Below are 20,161 nucleotides of genomic sequence, written 5' to 3' on the forward strand. Positions count from 1 at the left end.
GCGTTTCTCATCTTTTCCCCGCCTCCAAGGTTTTTGCTTCCTAATTGATGGGACTTTGGCATTGTCCATTCTAACTCCCAGATACCGCCCTCTCCTCTCCAACCTTTCGCCGCCCCCCACACCCCCCCGCTTTTCCTCCAAAGCCTTGCACACACACACACACACACACACACACACACACACACACACCCTTTAGGGGAATAAGTGCACCTACCAGAGATCCAAGTCCTGAAGGAACCGGCCCCTCCTCTTGCTCCAACCCCACCCACCAGGCCCCTCCTCTCCATCTCATCTCTCCATCACAGAGCTCCCCCCACCTTGAATGGTCTCCGCCTTCTCCTCCCCCTAACCAACGCTCAGACGTCCCGGGCGCTCAGGCAGAGCCGGCGGCGCGCTGGGGGGATGCGCTCCATGAGGGTTCTGCAGAATGCCCTGAGCAGGGCCGGCAGTCACTGCGGGCGGGGAGGCTGGGGTCACCTGAGTCGGAGCCCCCTCCTTGGCGGGGGCGTTCGGCATCGCCTCAGTGAGGCCGTGGTGCAGGGCAGGGAGACGCCGCACAGCCACCAGCCGCAGCACCAGGATCAGTAAGGCTCCGGGGACCGGGGCAGGGGCCAGGCTCGCTCCCACTCCCGCTGTCGTTCTCGCTAGCTCCTGAGTCTCCTTCCACCCGGAGCGCACTTGTCCCCTCTCCTCTCCGCTCCTCGCTCACTAGCCTGCGATGCCCTTTCCTTTAGATTTGGGGCTTTGGGTCCGCCACGCTCGGGCTGTAATGTGCCATCCGCCCGGGAGGGCGTTTGGGCAGGTCGGTCCTCGGGATGGTGCCTGTCCAAGGTGCGTATTTAATGGGGAACGCAGATGGGCGCGGAATGTTGCTTGGTGCACGTGTCTGAGTGCAGGGCCGAGTGCCCGTCCGCCCATCCTCACCCTCCCACTCCTTCCCGGTCCTCGAGTGTATTTTAGGGGATGCCTGGGTATGGAACAGCCTTCTGCCTCGGGTCTAGTTGTACCTGGCTCTGTTTCTGCTTGTAATGTGTGATGCGCGTGTATTACTGGTGCGCAGGTACGTGCGTGTGTCAGATGTGTTGGGTGTGTGCGTAGGGCTCAGTAATCTGTAGAATAAAGGTGGTTTTCCAGTTGGTTGTTCAATGAGGAGAATATTTGTAATGGGGATAAGAAAATCATTAAGACGCAGATTCCCAAACCAGAGCCAGTAAGAACCGTTATTTGGGCAACAACGCAGTCTCCCTGATTTAAAAGGTTCCCTTCCCTTGGGTGTTTCTTCCTCCGGAGAAGCCAGATTTCTTTCTCCCGCACTGCTTGGGAACACTTGGTGACTGAGCCTCTTTTCAGCAAGACGGAGAAGGAGCTGAAAAGGAAATCTTGTCTTTCTCAGAACGCCAACATAGACACTGTCCAAGTAGCCCTGCCCTATTATAGCAGGAACAGGAAATGGACCATCTGCCCTGTCATTGACTTCTACCTGAGAGCACTCAGAAAGGCGTGCACATCATAATCAAAGTAGCCAGACAGACCCAAATGCTGCCTCACCACCACTGGAGTCCCTGTCCTGAGGGTTAACAGACTAATAAGGTGTTATTTGTTATTAATAATTATACTGTACTTTTCCATCAGCCTCTTCTCAAGGAGACAGCAAACATTTAAACTTTAAAAAATAAGCCTCTCCTTCCTGTTCTCTCCACTCCAAGTTCCTCCCAAATAATCACTATGGGAGAGAGATAGTGGTGGATTAGAGCAGAGATTTAACCTCCTTCCTCCCTTGGCCTCCATAGTGGGATGGGGAGCTAAAGGTGTCTTGGTAACCACCCCCCACCCCCATCCTCACCGCCATCCCACCCCCACCCCACCCACCTCACACACACACCCTCCCCTGCAACCTCCTTATTCAGTGGAGTCAGGTGATGGAGTGGAGTCAGGTGGTGAAGGTGTTTTGAGGGAACCTGGTTCCCTCTTCTGCCTTTGCCTACCTGTGCTCCAAAGAACCTTGGTAATGGCCTTGGACTGGTGCTCTCTAGGCAGAAGGGGTTGAGAGCACTGGGGGGGGATTGGCTCAAGGAGTGTGACACCATGGGGGAGGGGTGAAGGGGATGGGTTCCTGTGTTTGGAGGGGAAGGAGGGCAGCAAAGAGAAAATTCCATGTTATTCAGGTTAATTTTTTTTTAATATTTAGCATTATTTGTCTGATCATAAAAAAAAAAACACAAAATACAGAAGAGCATCAAGAAAATAAAGATGTCAATATTAGAGATAACCAGTTAATATTGTGATATATATCTATATATGGATATATATAATTTAACAAGAATGGGATCATAGTATTCATATTTTTATTAACGTATCTTTTCCATTTATGAACAACTTTAATATCATTGAACGTGTGTATGTGTGTTTGTCATTGTCATTTGTAATGGCCACCGTTTTGGCATTTTAAAAGATTTCTTTGTATGAAGTGTCATAATTTATTTAATCAGTCTTCAGTTTGGTTACTGCATACTCTTTATTGTGTATTTGTTTAATTTTTTCTTAGGATAAATTCCTAGGAAATTTTTCTCCCCAAACATCTGATGTCATTGATGTGTGGCATAACCTTCTAGAGATATTTTATGCATATATCAACAAATACATGTTGATATTTTCTTTTTTTATACAAACAGCATCATACTACACACATTGTTATGCATGTTGCTTCCCCCTACCCCCCGCCCTTAACACTATACTGTAGATCAATCCATATTTGGGTCCATATTTGCAATTTTTAAAGGTTGATGATACACTCAGTGGTGTAGTATTATATCCTACCTTCTTTCAGCTCCCAGGCCTTCAAAGTCTTCTTGCATACTTTCTTTCTTGACTTTTCCCTCAGAATGGATATTAACTAGCTTTTTCCCTGCTCTCCTCTGTCACTACATGGCTCCTCTCCTCCCTGTAGGTACTATCCTATTGGATTTCTCCAGAAATGAGAGACTCTCCGCTCTCCTGGTTGTTCCTTCTGGCCCAAAACACACACATGGCTAGTCTATACCATGGTTCTTGAGAGTCTTTTTATTTTTTAATGTACTGTTTCAATAGAGAACATATTCATACACTTCAAAATTCAAAATATACAAAAAGATACATAAAGTATCCCTCTCACCCCTTTTGCCCAGTACCTACTTCCTCTCCCTAGAGGAAGTCTTATCAGTTTCTTATATATCCTTGCAGAAATGTTTTGTGCCTGAATAAGAAAACACATATTTTTCCCTTTTAAACATAAATAGTACTATGGTATATGCACTGTTTCACAACTTGCTTCTTTTAGTTAATATTACATCTTCAAGGTCATTCTATGTCAATACTTAAAGCACTTCCTCATTCTTTTTTTATACTGCATAATATATTATCTGAATATACCATAATTCACCTAACCAGTCCCCTACTGATGAACCTTTAAGTAGTTTCCAGCCTTTTGCTATTACTAGCCATGCAATGAATAACTGTGAATGTTACTTTGGGGGTGTAAGTACTCCTGAAGGATAAATTCCTGGAAGTCAAATTGTAGGGTCAAAGGGTTTTGAAGGGTCTTAATCTCAACTAGCTGTCATATTTGGAAATGATCTGATACAATAATTCCTCAAAGTTTGTTAACTCTTGCAGACCAAGAAGTCCTCAGTATCTGGAACTTTAGGTACTATGACAAGCCAGTGATGGAGATGTTTTGGGTCATAGGCACCTTCCTAGCAATGCAACTTAATAATTGTTTATTGACGATCCACTGCACAGAAAGGATTTTGCTCAGTGCTAGGAAGACAAAGGTATATAAAACATAAAGACTTAGCAGTGGAGCAAGGGAGATACCTCTGACATTAAGCTGGTGCACTGTGTCATACCAACATAAGCAAAATCTGGAGGTTTGGAGAAGACTTCATAGAGATGATGGCATTTGATCTGAACTTGGAAGGATAAGCAAGACTGTGTCAGGGGAAAGAGAAAAAGGTCATTCCACACAGAAGTTGCACCATAGGCAAAGTCCAGGAGGTCTGACAGTGTCTGGCCCATTTGGGAAACTGTCTATTACCTGGCAGAACTACAGAGTCTGGGCATGGCAGGAAATAGGAAAAGAAAGTTGGAGCCACGTTTCAAAAAGCCAAAAATTAAGAACTTTATTCTGTAGGCACTGGGGAGCCACGAAAGTTTTGGGGTGTAGAAATGATATTTGAGTTTTAGAAAGATAACCAGCTCATTGTGGAAGATGGACTGGAAATCAAGAGAGAGAGCCAATTAGGGTAACAGATGATAGGGATCTTTGAAGAAAGAAACATGATTTACTGAGCATCTAATATGTATCAGATGGTTTTTCACAGAATGTCTTTTTTTTATTCATTTTATTGAGATATATTCACATACCATGCAGTCATACAAAACAAAGCGTACACTCAGTTGTTCACAGGACCACCACATAGTTGTGCCAGAATGTCTTCTTAATGTGAGCATCACCCAGGTGAAGCAGATATTACAACCCTTATTTTACAGATGAGCAAACAGGTTCAGCGATATTAAGTGACCTGCCCAAGATCAGGCAGCTATTAAGAACAAACTTTGGTTCTTTCCACTACACCCTGCTGGCATGGGGATAAAGTAGAAGAGAGGGGGGATTTTGAGAGACATTATTGAGGTAGATTCATCTAATCTTGAGGAACAACTGAACATGGGCTTGAAGTTGGGGAGATACCACATGCTTCCACTTTTCCAGGTTGGACTCTGGATGAGTGGTAACACTGTTAACCAGATGGGAAACACAAGAGGAGGAACAAAGGGAGTTGAGATGACCTCAGGTTTGGACACATTGAATTTGCAGACATCAAGAAAGCAAAAGAAGGCTAGAAAGTAAGATTTAGGACTTCTCAGGACAGATGTGAAAGTTCAAGTTATAAATTGTAGAGATGGATCTCATGGTTCAGTAAAGTGAGGACTTATAACCCATGTCCTAAAAGGAGGTGCCAAGATCAGTTCTCAGGCTGCTGCCTCCTGACCTATCTCTGCTCCCAAACAGTGATTCATCAGAGAGTGGCATGCTGTCCCGCTTGGGGGACCTGCTCTTCTACACTGTCGCTGAAGGACAGGAACGAATCCCTATCCACAAGTTCACTACTGTAAGTTGTTCTCTGCCTGCTCAGAACCCTAATCCCTTGGGATCGCTGGAAAGTGGGAAAAGGAGGGTAGGACAAGTGCAGAGCAGCTGACAGGTTGCTACATGAGGATGGAGAATAGCAGATGATAGCAGATGAGACGATCTCTAGGCTGATGAGACAGTCTCATCCCTGCCCCAGATTGGGAAGATTGAACTCTCCAACTCAACCCATCTTCTTGGTTTGTAGTTCAGAAATCAGCTGCCTTTATGAGAAAGGGCAGGATATCCTTCTTAGCCTTCAATGCTACTTACTCCATTTCCTCCTTTCTTAGTCTCTACACCCATTTGTTCCACTTATCTGGAGTAGTTGGGGTTGAGCTAATGGGGTATCAGTCGGGACAGATTATTAGGAAAAGATTACTGTCCTTGTAGCTGAACTTACCTGGCTCTTCTTTTCCCCCAAAGGCACTGAAGGCCACTGGACTGCAAACATCAGACCCACGGCTCCGGGACTGCATGAACCAGATGCGCCGCATGGTTCGAGAGTCCAGCAGTGGCGGCCTCTTGGACCGAGACCTCTTCCGAAAGTGAGGGCCCCAGGAGCAAGGGTACCACTCTCAAAACTGATCTGTGGAAACACAGAGCATAATAGCAGGGAGAATCTTGGGGATGGTATAGTCCAGCCCCTTGTTTTATTTTATTATTACACAAATAATATATGAATATTGCATATATGCATATAATCATCATAAAAGTCCAAATAATCATCATAAAAGTCCAAATAATATAGAAATACATGTTTCCTTTTCCCTCCCTCCCCAATCCTAGTCTGCTTTCCCAGCAGTAACCATTGTTAACAGATTAGTGGGTATTATCTAGATAATATCCTATGTATTTATGTACATATATGAATATATGTAAATATACATATATGGTTTATAATTTTTAAAATATAAAGGTGACATACTGTAAGTATTATTCTGGTATTTTTTTCTTGGGATATCTTTCCATGTTTTTACAATCCCTCATTTTAGAGGTGAGGAAACGAAGACTCAGAAAGATAAGGTGACTTGCTGAAGGTCACACTGCAGGTCCCAAACCTGATGACCACTCACAGCCTGCTTTATTTCCAACTTCTGTGGCTCCAGAATGAGTCACAGCTGCATCTCTCCAGCCCCCTAACCCAATCATGTCTGGGATCCAGGTGTGTGAGCAGCAACATTGTACTCCTGACCCAGGCATTCCGAAAGAAGTTTGTCATTCCTGATTTTGAGGAGTTCACTGCCCATGTGGATCGCATCTTTGAGGATACCAAAGAGCTCACAGGAGGCAAAGTGAGGGCCAGGGGACTAAGGGAGGGGTGTGAGGGCTCTGGGTCAGGCATACCTTGCTCCTCGGAGATTTCTTGGGACTGGGATTCCAAAGAATGAGAAATGAGAAGCAGAATATGTGAAAATGGGGACAAGGGTTTTATATGTTTCTAGGCTTCTATACATGTGATTCATAGAATAAGCGGGGGAATCTGAGGTTTTTATGGGGACAATTGGCATAGGGATTCGATAGAGCCTTGAAAGAGACCTATAGGATATTTTAGCCTAAGAACCAAAAAGGGAAGGGGACCCCAGAATTCGCCTTTTAACATTCCATGGGCTTCACTGATGTCCCTACAGGATTGGAGCCACAGGAGTTCCTCTAGGATGTAAGGCTTGGGCATCTCTGGCAGCATCGGGCTAGAGGGGGTCCTATGCCCTGCAGGAGCCAGAATTTTAGCTTTTATCTAAAAAATCCTGCTGACCCTGAACCTAAGCTCTGTTCCCCTTCTCCACATCTGTATCTCCATTCTGAATCTGTTCTCTCTACATACTCATGCCCAGGTGGCAGCTTACATCCCTCAGCTGGCCAAGTCAAACCCGGAGCTGTGGGGCGTCTCCCTGTGCACTGTGGATGGTCAGCGGTGAGATGCTGGGTGAGAGGGAGGGGAGGCAGGGCACAGGTGCAGAAGAAAGGCCGACCCCTTTCATGGCACCTGTCTGCCTCCAGGCATTCCGTGGGCCACACAAAGATCCCCTTCTGCCTGCAGTCCTGTGTGAAGCCCCTTACCTATGCCATCTCCATAAGCACCCTGGGCACTGACTACGTGCACAAGTTTGTGGGCAAGGAGCCCAGTGGCCTGCGCTACAACAAGCTCTCCCTCAACGAGGAAGGTGGGCGCCACCAGGGCTCAGACCACACTCATGGCTGCCTTCCTCTCCCCACTCCACGCCATCCCAGCCTGCTGTTTGGGTTTCTCTGCCCTTTGTGTTTAGCCCTGTCATTCCTTCCTCCCAGCAAAGAAATCTTTCTCTTCTAACCTGCAGAGAGGGCAGGCTGGAAAAGAGACTTGGCTCAGTGGCTGATAAGACTGTGGGTGGTTTGTATTTCCCCAGGAATCCCTCATAACCCCATGGTTAACGCTGGTGCCATTGTCGTGAGCTCCCTGATCAAGGTCAGTGCCGCTCTAGCCTTCTGGAAGGTATTGTTCTTTAAGTCTCCTTGTTCCTATATCCTTCATATCTGTTCGGCTCTCCAGGGAGACCACTGTGGGCCCCAATTCCTTTGAAGGTCTCAGGAGGCGTGTGAAAGCATAGCAGGGACCCACCTGCCATGCTGAGACTATTAGTAAAAGGAACAGCACGCTTTCCCCCCTCTTCCCAGCAATGTTCCCTGCCCCCACCGATGAGTGGAGCCCTGAGCTTCCTGGCCCTTAGAGAAGTGAGCAGGTCCTGACCCCTGCCTAGGATCAAGGGCCAAATGCCAGAGACGGGGGAGGACAGCCTCGTTAGGCGCTGATTGGCCACTTTTCTGGGTGAGGGACACGAGGAAGGAAGGGTGAATGGCCACGCTAGGGCAGCTATTCACGTCACCTGCAACTGAGTTGGCCTTGAGCAAGGGTGTCAGGCTCGCCCGTCTGCTGTAGGTCTCCCAGGGCTTGAGCAAGAACCCGGGAACAGCGTAAGCAGCCACACTCTGGAGCCAATCACAGCCCCTCCTGGGGAAGGTGGTGTCAGAAACCCTCCCCCCAGGGCCTTAGGTGTCAGAGCCGTTGTGGGTTGTGGTGTTTACTCTGTAGCTGCCACGTGCAGGAAGCAACGAGCCTGGGGGAGGAGACCAGACAGAGTCAGTCTTCTTGCACTGTGATGCTCTATCCCTGTATCTGGGATCTGCCTCATCCCATCTCCGTCTAAGCAGCTCCCATTGGACTTGACTCTCAGCTTTATTTCAATTATCAATATAACTGAATATTAGAATATATTTAACAGACATCTCATTCCTGTTACTCCAGTCTTGTAGATGGGTATGGGAGTCAGGGATAGGGTAGAGTAACGCTCTAGCATGGGGTATAAGGAATAGGGCTAGGGATCAGGGATGCGGTGCGGCTCAGGGATAGGGGTGGCGCTTAGGGACAGGATTAGAGGTCAGGAAGGTGAAGGTGGAGGTCAGCGCTGAGGGTTGGAATTGAGAATGAGTGAGAGTGAGGCTTAGGGATGGGTGAGGCTCATAGATGGGGGGAGGTTACCAGCTCACTCATTACTTGATAATAAAATCTAAACGGTTTGGGTTTTAAGATCACCATATACATATAAGGTCTCAGTTGTTTAAAAAAAAAAAGGCTTTGTAAAATGTGACACAATTCCAGTAGAAAGACCAGTACTAACACTTGAACTCCCCAAGGCCCTTCTGACCCTCCCCTCTGGCCATCCTTCTTGGCTCCAAGTGCTGACATTTCTCTTTCTCTCTCTGCAGATGGACTGTAATAAAGCAGAGAAATTTGATTTTGTAAGTTCCCTTGTTCTCTTCAGCCCCTGGCTGCTTTTCTTCCTGGTAGGCTGTCTTCTCCCACTGCCCAGTATCTGGCTGTAACTCACTATCCAGTGTACCAGCCCATACCAGGAGCCTTATGTCCAAAGGTGTGGTGATCTCCTGGCTTCACGGAGCAAAGCCTCCTGAAGACCCTGTCCTCTCAGGGAAAAATGGGATAAGGACTGAGGGGTTCGGAAGGCTGGCCTGGCATGTGTGGGGCAGGGGTCCTCAGTCTGTGGTGCCTCCCATGCCCCTTCTTCTCTTCCAGGTGTTGCAGTATCTAAACAAAATGGCTGGCAATGAATTCATGGGTTTCAGCAATGCCACGTAAGGCCCTTTGGAGGACTGGCTGAGTGTATGGGGAGGGTAGTCAGGGTAGCGGGAGGTGAGAGAGAATCTTGAGGAAGAAATCCTAGGGGAACTTTGGCCTCCTGGCTTCCTCTGAGCCCTTTCATTGACATTTGTTTACTTTGAAATAATTTGTTCCATTTCTATTTAGTAGGTAATGAGAAGGGCCATGCAATGGCTTGTGCCTAGGCTCTTTCTTGCTAAGACTCTCAAAGCCAAAAACCTCATCAGTTTTCTCACGCTAGATGAAGATGGTTTTTGTTTTTTATCTTTTTTCGCTTTACAATAAAGCTATGTTTGGTGTTTGCTCAAGTTCAGACGTTTCCTCCAGTATTATTGTGAGAATTCATAAAGGGGCTGGTTTAGTTTGACATGTGTGACGTAGTTCTGTGTTTCTCAAGGGAGGTATTTTTACCCCTTCTCCTCACACCCATCCCTCCAACCTCAAGTACTAAATTGGGTGTTTGCTTCAGATTCCAGTCAGAGAAGGAAACCGGGGATCGGAATTATGCCATTGGCTATTATCTCAAGGAAAAGAAGGTAACTAAGAGAGGCTGGGAATTCTGCTGTTGGTGGAGGGGCAACAAGGGTTGGGAGGCCTTGGCTGAGATCCTGGCAGTGTGAAAGGGGCTACTGATGGCCTGAGGAGAAATGTTCTCCCCTCTTTTCCCTTAGTGCTTTCCTAAGGGGGTGGACATGATGGCTGCCCTGGATCTCTACTTCCAGGTAAGCAAACACTGCCGTTTTGCTCATGGCCAAGGGAACAGGACAGCCTTCTCTCCTTGCTCTGACCCACAAAGGAATGCCCCTCTCCAGTAGTTCTGGTAACCTTCAGAAACACCAGGGGAACTTGTTAAAAAATCAAGGTGCCAAGAACTTTGCTCTGCACCCAAGAGCATGGTGTTCAGGTCATACCACACCCTCACCTTTCCCTTTTCTCCACAGCTGTGCTCTGTGGAGGTCACCTGTGAATCAGGCAGTGTCATGGCAGCCACCCTGGCCAATGGCGGGATCTGCCCCATCACAGGCGAAAGTGTGTTGAGCGCGGAGGCAGTGCGCAACACCCTCAGCCTCATGCATTCCTGTGGCATGTACGACTTCTCTGGCCAGTTTGCCTTCCATGTGAGTGTTTGTGGCCCTGCCATATGTTTTCCATGAGTCAGTGCCAAGAAAAGAGAACAGGGAATCTCTGCAGGTGGAGGGGTAGAAGCTTGTGCCTGCCTTTTTTTATTAACTTCCAGCCAGGTGATTAGGTGGAAAATCCTTAGGGGAGTTTGTCAAACACACCAAGTTCCTCAATATATAAATACCTGATGTTCCAGCTTCTGAACCGCTCTCCTGCTGTCCTTCACGTGGTTGGCTCTTCTTGTTCAGGTCTCCACTTAGATGTCACTTCCTCGGGGAAGCTTCTCTGATGCACCCATTTAAAGTGGGCTCCTCCATCCCTATTCTGTATCACAGCACCCTACTTCTTTTCTTCTCAGTGTTTATCATTAGCTGTAATTAGTTTTGTCTATTTGTTTTCCTGTTTATTGTCTATCTTCCACCACCATAATGTAAGTTAAACGAGGGGCTTTGCCTTAGTTCTACAGAGAGTAGATATTCAATAAATATTTCCTGACTGGATCAATGAATTTAAAGGAGGGGAGGGAAGGAAGGAATAGAGTAAGAAAAGAAGCTAATGAACCAGCGAGAAGGTCGAGGTGGGTTGTACGGTTGCCCATGAGGTCATCTGGAACACCCTAACTTATTCATCCCGATTTTGGGCACCCCCAGCTCATCCTCAATTTTATCCCCCAGGTGGGCCTGCCAGCCAAGTCAGCTGTGTCAGGAGCCATTCTCCTGGTGGTACCTAATGTAATGGGAATGATGTGTCTATCACCTCCACTGGACAAGCTGGGAAACAGTCATAGGGGCATCAGCTTCTGTCAGGTGAGTTGCTTTGCATATAGTAGGTATTAATATTTTTAAATAAATAAATAAAGCAATTCTGAACTTCTGCTAGATGCAAGGAGTAAATAAGCAATATCTTTGGCTTACAATTCTAGAAATTGGTGTCTCTTTTCAATTTCCACAACTATGACAACCTCCGGCACTGTGCTCGGAAGTTAGACCCACGGCGTGAAGGCGGAGAAGTTCGGGTAAGGAAAACCCCAGGTGACTTATTAAGAATATTTCAGAATAGAACATTCCATAATCCTTCAGCAGTACACCTGGCTAAGCATCCAATGAGGGTCACAGGGCAGAGCTGGGCATGGGAGGGTTCAAAGCCACAATGTACCTCAGGTGGGTATACTTTGTATTCCAGAACAAGACTGTTGTGAACCTGCTATTTGCTGCTTACAGTGGAGATGTCTCAGCTCTTCGAAGGTACTGCTACTGTAACCAAATAAACACTATAAAATACTACTAGTCAAAGATCTCATTAGGTGGCAAAATAGCAAAATAGTACTTCGGCTTACAGTCAGATAGAATGGACATAGATTGCATTTAAGTGAGTTTTTTTAAAAGTACAGTGTTGCAATGTGGTAAGAACTTAATTAATAGTAGCCACTGGTATTATTTACCTGGGCCTTAAAAGCCGAGTCCTAGGAGGGTAGGGATCCTGCCTCAAAAGAATTACAAATCTCAACAAATACAATTGGGCACCTACTGTAGGTAGGCAGTGATGTTTTTGGAAGTATATCATACTACCACCTCTCTGATGTGGGAGTATCAGTCTCATCTGGGTATAGAACTTGGATTGTGCAGGGCCTACAGTTCTTGACATAAGCTCTGTTTTTACTCTTTCTGGAGCCCATCCAGACTGACTCCACTTCAGAGAGGACACTAGTGATTCTAGGCTGATCTGGGTAACTTCAGTTGCTTTCCACTGCCCTCAGGTTTGCCTTGTCAGCCATGGACATGGAACAGAAAGACTATGACTCCCGCACAGCCCTGCACATTGCTGCGGCTGAAGGTATCTGAAGGGTTAAATAAGAGGGGAAGCAGATTGTCTATAAGACCCTTACATATTCTATATACCCTAAGCTGGCTTGGCCTTTCTTCTCTATGGTAACCCCCACTGCATGTGCCTTCAAGGCTCCAGGGGCAGCAACTAGTTATATCCAGATTCCCTTCAGTTTGCAGCCAGACCATTGTTGGGTGCTGCAGGAAGCAAAATGGAAAGGCCTTTTCTCTTCCCTTTTAGATACAAATCCCAACTGCCAATAGTCTGCACCAATGTTAACAACAAAGGTTTCAGGACCTGTACCTTCTCATTTTCCCTCTGCTTGTGTTCCTAGGACACATTGAAGTTGTTAAATTCCTGATTGAGGCTTGCAAAGTGAACCCTTTTGCCAAGGACAGGTGAGTAGATTAAACTGAAAAAGGGAGGAGCATCTCCCAACACTGCCCTCCAGCCACCGTGTGCAAGTCTATAGCCACGGCACTCTGAATGTCTTCTTTGCCTGATTATGGTCTCTGTTCCTCTCAGATGGGGCAACATTCCCCTGGATGATGCTGTGCAGTTCAACCACCTGGAGGTGGTCAAATTGCTTCAAGATTATCAGGACTCCTACACACTCTCCGAGACTCAGGCTGAGGCAGCAGCCGAGGCCCTGTCCAAAGAAAACTTAGAGAGCATGGTGTGAGCACAGGCCATAGACACAGTCCCTGCTCAAGAAAAAGCACAAGTTGGCTGCACACTTAACCTAGAACCACCAAAAAATGCTATGGAGAGCGACACTGCTTCAGTGAGGACCAAGGAAGTAATTTGGTGACTTAGACCCATGTTTTCTTTGAGAGTCAAAATACCCAGCATCCTTGGCAGACCGAGTGCAGAGAAGGGCCTCAGAGGACACCTGGAGGAAAGCTTTCCAAGGAGACTGTGGGCTTCTTCGGGGTATAGCCTAATGGTTTGGCCCAAATCAAAACCATCCCAGGACTTCACCCAGGTCCCCTCTTCCCCCTCCCGAAGAAACCACTGAGAGACAGAGATATTCTGGTAGACGGGCTTCAGCCACCATACACGTGTATATATCTAGAGGGAGACAGGGCACTATGCACCTGGCTTTAGTAGTTGGATTGTTGCTCCCCCTTGGCCAGAACATGCTGCTTTTACCGCTGACAGTAATTTTATAGACAGAGAAAGTATTTTGTGCTCAAATAAACTTTAATTACACAAATAATTATTTTTGCTAAACCCAGCCCTTCTATTTCTCCCTTAGGGGTATCCAGCTGTAACACCATCATAGAAGGTAGCATTAAGATGGAACCACAGGGTCAGACAGGGCCCAAACAATACATAGTTCATATACATACTCAGTTACCCACAAAGTTTTCCTTAACCCCAAATACTGCTTTAAGTGTATTTTGCTGCCAAGAGACAGGAGTTTGGGTCTAAACAGGACCAAAAGTGGACTACGCAAGACCTCAGGCCTCCCTCCTCCCTCTAGAAGTTCCAACTGTGGCAGAAATAAAGATGGAACTTCTCAAGAATAAACAGTTTCAATCACTAATCCCTGAGATATCCCCCAAATGTCTCTTCTCTTGTGGTCATGTTTGTAACTAGCACAATGATTGTAAGCGACTCGCCGGGTGTCAGAGGTGTGCAGATTAAGGCGGATGGACTCAGGGTGAGAATAGCTGCAGCTGTGAGGGGCTGAAGGGCTATGGCCTTGAGGTACTGGGGAAGGAGGGCTCTGATCTCACTCTGTAACACTGAGTCAATAAAGTACTTACTGAGGGAGCCAGAGCCCAGACTCTATATGTTGTAGAGAAAGGGCTAAATCACTATACCACTCCTCCAGCCAGAGGTAGAAAGGATTTACTTTGGAGATTCAGTAGAGCCCCCCAAAATAAACATAAGTTACATGTGGGCAAAGGGAGGGAGAGGAGTCACAGTGATGAATAAATTCAAACAAAGCTGCAAGACAAGACCTCAGAACTGAATAGTATGAGAAAGGCCTTGGCACAAAGAGGCAGAGGGGTTGAAGGAATCAAGTCAGAGAAAGTACACCCATGGTAGCCTTGGGAAAAAATTAACTAAGATATTGCACAGAGGACCTGATACCGAATTGTGGGAGCTAGAGGTTGCTTGGGGCAAAGTAAAAAGACACCCTTAGCAAGAAAATGATCAAGAGCATGATTAGCGACTCTAGTAATGGGCATACTAGAGGCCCTCGGGCACCTCAAGTCCTGAGTGGGTCAGCAGCTCTCCATCCCAAAGGGCAAAGGCAGGTACCACTGGACCCCGGAAATCTGTCTGTAGTGTGTGGACCACAGCAACCTGGCTCACATCCACCAGGCTCAACTTCTGGGCCTCATACTCCAGCAGCAGCCCCACCTTCTCTGGCAGCCCAATGCCCTCAATTGGGGCTTTCTCATTGGCCAACATGGTGTGCCACTTGCGCTGGGCATAGGTGAACACCCAGGAACGATCATCAACACCGATGCAGCTATCCCGGGACATGTCCACATCTGCCACCCCTATCCGGAATTGCTGGGAGCGCTTCACTGTCACCTCCCAGTAGTGCTTGCCACTGGTAACCGCTGTGTCTGCCAGCACCACGGCCCAGTCCAGGAAGCGCTCCACATTCAGGCCCAACTTGGTGGGTTCCAATCCCACTATGCCATATTTGACACCTGTGTCACCTTTAAAGAGTGCCAAGCTGCTGTGGGCGGTTTTTTCTTCCAGTTTGAAAGTGATACCTGCAGGAAGAACAAAGAGACTGGATGCTGACAGGGGCCCGAACTCTACGGCTGGCGATATACTCCGATCCGACGCAGCCGTTCGCGAGATGACAAGAAGGGAAGGAGGAGGCAGACTACCAAGCGGATAAGAGTGGGGGTCGTTTTAATAAGAGCAGTCTTCCAGGCCCTAAAGGCTCAGATTAGGGAAGCCCAGGGATTTAAAGGAACCAGATGGTGTTCCAGGTTTGGAATCTCGAGACCAAAGAGAATATGGGGGAGGGGGAATGGATCGGGGGCTGGGGTAGAGGGGTCTGGAGTTGTTCCGGAACAAGAGACGGAAACCATTCTGGAGGCAAAAGACGTTAAAGGAGATAGCCCTACCTCTCCGGGCTTCAGCGGCGGCAATCCCCAATCGTTTGGCTCCCCAATGGCAAAGGAGCAAGGAACGTGCAAACAGCAGCGCCATCTTGCGCCACGTATGAACAGGGCACGCCCCCACAGGCAGTGACGCTACCGTTGTCGGGCCTGCTCCCCTTGCACACGGTCCGCAAGAGGCGACCGCGCACTATGATGACGTAAGAGATACCCTCCCCCTTCCCCTCAGGGAGCCGCCATTTTACTGGCTTCTGCACTTGCCGTGTTTTGTTTTGTATTGTTTTTCAGCCCAGGGTACTGTTCGAGGATGCTCGCATTTGAGTAAGATAAGACTTCTGGAAAGTTGTAGCAAGATACTTAAAAGTATAGATTTTAGAATTAAACAATAATTGGATTCAACCCGGCTCCTCTATGTGACTTCGGGCAAATCTCTTAATTCCTCCGAGCCTTGGATTTCTGATATGTAAAATAGAAATAATATCCAGCCCCTAGGCCTTAGTAAAAATTAAATGATAGAATAATCTAGAAAACAGCTTGACAACCACTGGGTAAGTGGCAGTTGTTTATAATAAATATTGAATACATAAATACCGTAAATGTTGATTTTGTTTTTTCAGGGCTAGGAATGGAGGGTTTAACACAATACTTGGTTTTCCCAGATTAACCAAAATTATCAGCATTTTGGTTAAGAGTGCAACAAGTTTGGGGTAGATGAGTAAGGAGGGCCCCTACATCTAAACTTTTGATCTGCCTGAGACTCTATATCCCTGCTTTTTTAATCTATTCACTTCTCAAGCCTCTCCTGGCCAGCCAATATCAATATCCCACCATCCTCCCCCATCCCCCCTCCCAAAAAAGCAATTTCAGTTCTTTAAGAGCCTAAAAATTAAGCATGAATTCTAACTCTCCCAGAGTTTTAACCACAATTCCAGTTCATCCCTGGCCTCCGCTGGGTCTCCAGGCTTCCATCTGTCTGCTTCTAACCCAATGTCCATGCCACAGTGTGTTATTTCTAAGTTTCATATCTGGGATCCTGCCACACCCCTGTTTAAACCCTTTAATTTGCCTGCATTTCTCCCAGGATGAATACCAAATTCCCTTACATGGCCGTAGGCTTTACGTGAGACGGCTGCTGTTTATCTTTTCTTTCTCGCAAGGCTGGGGAGATGGATGATAATATGGGCAGTTAGAATACAGTGTGTTAGGTGCCAAGATTGGAGTAATTACAAGATATTCAGGAGGTAAAGGAGGGGGCTCTGATGTAGTAAATGGAAGAGTATTGAAGAAAGTAGCCAGACCTATGGCTCAAAAGCAGAAATGGTTAAGCAGGTGAAGGAACAGCATGTACTGAGGCCTACAGATGAGAGAAAACAAGGCTTCATTTCCTACCTCCCAAACCTTGCACCCTGACTTTTAGTTATCTATAAGGATATGTTCTTTCTTAACTCTGCCTGAAAAATAGTATTCTGAAATACTACTCCTTTCTGCCCATCCTGCTCAAGATTTCAGCCAATGTCTTCTCCCCATATATGTATATGTACTTTCTGAGTCTTCTCATCTATTCTGGTGATCTCCACTACCGCCTACCTAGAGAAAGACTCTCAAAATCTCTACTCCGTATTTCTCTCCTGGCTTCTAGGTCTATATATCCAACAGTCTATTGGATGTTTCTACTTGGATTTCCCCCAGTCACCTCAAGCTCAACATGTCCAAATGTAACCTGCATCTTCATAGATAAACTTCCTCTTCCTTCTAGATTCCCTGACTCAGTTCACTGCAACCCTGTATACAACCAATTGCCCAGGCCAGAAACCTGGGGGTCCTTGACTTCTTTGTCTCTATCATCTCCCATTTCTGATTGTCTTTGAATCCGTGTCACATCATTTCTCCCCTGGGCTACTGCATCAGCCTTCTAACTAGTCTCCCATTCTCTCCATTACTATGGAGGGAACATTTTAAAAGGCAGCACATATAGCTACCTATCTCACCCATTATATAGTGAAATCTTAAAAATGGAGATTAAGTCATTTGTTCTCCATGACCCACACTCATAGAGTATGTGCTCATTGTTTTTGAATGAGTAAATAAGTATAAAGGAAGAGGGTTTTGTGCCCTCATCCTTGGGATGTTAGTGGCTCATTCTCTCCACCAGAGGTCAGCTTGGCCCATCCAAATTTGTGAGAAGAGGTTTCTAATCCTGTTAAACCTAGAAGCAAAGTGTGTGGAGATTTCCTTGAGAAAAGTCCTGTTCTGTCAATATTATGCATTTTGGTAATAATGAGAGGGAGTTCCAGAATCGTGTTTTTGTAAGAGTTCTTCTTTGATTCCATACTGGCTGCAAGGATTTAAGCCCTCACACTGTTACTTAGTCACATCTCCTTTACTGTATTCCCTATTCAGACCACCAAATTCTTATCTGTCATCTCTTGTATTATTTCCGTCTTACAGGCTGACCATCTGATAAACTCACCCTCTACATTCAGATGATTTGCCTGCCTTGTTGCTAACAACCAAGTAATTAATTCTTTATGTTTCTGTGCATAATAATTAGGAAGTGATAGTTTTACTTAACAGGAGGTGAGAAGACATTCTAGCCAGACGGAACAGTTTAGGCTAAAGCACTGGGCTATGAAATAGAATGGGATGTTTAAGGAACTACAAGGAGTGCAGTGTTGCTAGAGTCATGTGTTGAGGAGATAAGGGGAGCAACTGGAAGAGTTAAGTCTGGATTATGAAGGTCCAAGTGTAACCGGGGCCCTGCTGACAAAAGTGCCAGGTAGAACCCTGTTCCAGGTTCAGGACTGGCTACAGAAAGAATTCAGAGATGAGAGGGGCCAGTAGGAAAAAGTAGTAAAGTTTATTAAAGAAAAAGAGAAAGAAGACATGCTAAAGAGATAGTGTTGGCATGTTCAAAGAGAAGCGTGCACTGAATGGGAATGGATTGCCTTGTTTAGATAGGAAAGTTTTGCTGGTGGCAGGTTTCCATAGTAACTTTTGAACACTAGCGGCTTAAAAGGTTTGTATTAACCATGTTTTGCATTAACTAGTTGTCTTTTTTGTTCTAGAAGGAGATAGCCATCACAGTTCTCAGAACTGTGATCTACTCTTTGCATATCTAAAATTTGTCTTTGGACAGATATTTAACAACCTTTATGACCCCATGCTTTTTGTCCTTAACTGAGAATTTGCTTTGGGCCCATGATTTTACAAGTGTGTATGGTTTGGGGAGGCTTCAGAGTTTTAGGGGAAGTTTTGGCTCCGTGAAGTGTGCAGTTGAAGCTTTGCAAGTTTGCATTAACTCTTTTGAAGCTGACTAGAAGACAAGGGCCACAGCCTTGATGCCCTGTTCCATCCTGCCTCACAAGTATGCCATGATAGGAAGTTTAGACTTAGTCTTTCAGGCATTTAGGAGCTATGGGAGCTGGAGCAGGAGACAAGGCTTTAAAAGAGGGAAATGACAAATTATAGGTACTTTTAAAGCAATAAACTGGCAGCAACTTAGAGAATGAATTGGAGAGGATGAAACTAGAAAAAGGAACAAGGAGTTGGAGGCCACTGGGGTTCTCAGGTGAGATATGGTATAGGCTCAACTACCTAAGAGGTAGAATTGAAGAAGTTTTGGTGACTGATTAGATGGGAGTGGGAAGATGGGGAAGTGAGTCCAAGCTGATTCTTAGGTTTATAACTCAATGAGAGGACACAGAAGGAGAAGTATGTTAGTGGGGACAGGAGGGCAATAATTAGCTCAATTTCAGACAGGCTGAATTTGAGGTGTCTATGGGAAACCCAAGTGAAAATGTTCTATAGCTCTATGGATATAAAATTCAAGGAGAGGAGGATGTAGATGAGATCATCCAAGGAGAGGGTGTAGATAAAGTAAACAGAGAAGAAACTGAAGATGCAATCCTAGGGAATACCAATAAATGAAATCAAACATAAAAAGTGCCTAGAACAGGACCTGAGCCATAGTGAACATCCATTTGCCTGGCTTGGGGTTGTTTCTGACTCCCAAGGAAAGGAAGAGGAGGAGGAGGCAAAAAGAGTATGGCCCAGTTGCTTTATTACTTTATTTCTTGGATTACCCTATTTCTAATTTGTTGGGGCCCTGGCCTGTTCCCAGTGCTAATTTGAGCCCTTAACTATGGATGGGAGAGGGATGATGCACTCAGAGCTTGGTGATTGTTCTGGATTTTGCCAGGAGTCAGCAAAGCACAACCAGAGAAAGGGAGAGAAGGGGGAGGGGAGGCCTCAGGCGCTAGCCAAAGGGGCTGCTGGGCTGGCTTGTGCAACTCTGGGGCCTTTGTCCTTCTGAAACTGTCCATACAATGGAGCTGGGTTGCATGCTGACCTGGCATTATAAGTATGGGGCTGGGATAGATATTTCAGGTCTGGAAGCAGAGATGGTCACCCAGCCCCTCAGGACCATATCTCTCTTCACCCACATTGAAATTGCTGGAGGGGATATTCAATACTTCATAATAATAAATTGTTTGTATCTGATTAATTCATTAATCAATTCATTTACATTTTGGTTTAAGGCAGCTAACTTAACACATGTATATTGCATGAGCATATCTCATTTGATCCTCATACAACCTTGTAAAATCAGAGTAGTTATTTTTATGGAACTCAAACCTGGGTTATTCTTTAGGTCGTGATGATATTGGCTGGCTAGGGAGTAGCTTCTGATAGGTGGTGAGCCAGTTCTGGACAACCTCTGAGGTGGCTATGGTAATCTCAAGGGACCAACTGCAGAAAAATGAAGCAAGACAAACAGTTCTGCCTTGGAGGTTCCTTGAG

General features: G+C 46.1%; 2 protein-coding genes across 3 annotated transcripts; one reads left to right on the top strand and one right to left on the bottom strand.

Annotated features, from left to right (window-relative positions):
• The first annotated feature begins 402 nt into the window (after positions 1-402).
• Positions 403-13,941, top strand: GLS2 (glutaminase 2). Of its 2 annotated transcripts, none has more exons than XM_037847192.1 (18): positions 403-584; positions 5,048-5,147; positions 5,591-5,712; positions 6,330-6,459; positions 7,000-7,079; positions 7,166-7,329; positions 7,552-7,610; positions 8,909-8,941; positions 9,234-9,292; positions 9,787-9,853; positions 9,989-10,039; positions 10,259-10,435; positions 11,114-11,245; positions 11,362-11,454; positions 11,622-11,683; positions 12,196-12,272; positions 12,598-12,661; positions 12,789-13,941. In XM_037847192.1, the coding sequence occupies exons 1-18, from the start codon at positions 403-405 to the stop codon at positions 12,943-12,945; spliced, it is 1,809 nt and encodes a 602-aa protein (XP_037703120.1). In that variant the 3' UTR covers positions 12,946-13,941. The 2 variants fall into 2 exon arrangements, with proteins under 2 accessions (XP_037703120.1, XP_037703121.1); XM_037847193.1 differs by lacking the exon at positions 403-584 and adding an exon at positions 591-831 and having other exon boundaries at positions 12,789-12,945.
• SPRYD4 (SPRY domain containing 4) lies at positions 13,446-15,459 on the bottom strand. The gene is made up of 2 exons (XM_037847194.1): positions 15,368-15,459; positions 13,446-15,004 (listed from the first exon to the last, which is right to left on the bottom strand). Exons 1-2 carry the CDS (start codon positions 15,450-15,452, stop codon positions 14,466-14,468), a joined length of 624 nt encoding a protein of 207 aa, XP_037703122.1. The 5' UTR covers positions 15,453-15,459; the 3' UTR covers positions 13,446-14,465.
• Between the last annotated feature and the right edge of the window lie 4,702 nt (positions 15,460-20,161).

This window comes from Choloepus didactylus, chromosome 8, assembly GCF_015220235.1.
Source record: "Choloepus didactylus isolate mChoDid1 chromosome 8, mChoDid1.pri, whole genome shotgun sequence".
Taxonomy (NCBI): Eukaryota; Metazoa; Chordata; class Mammalia; order Pilosa; family Megalonychidae; genus Choloepus; species Choloepus didactylus.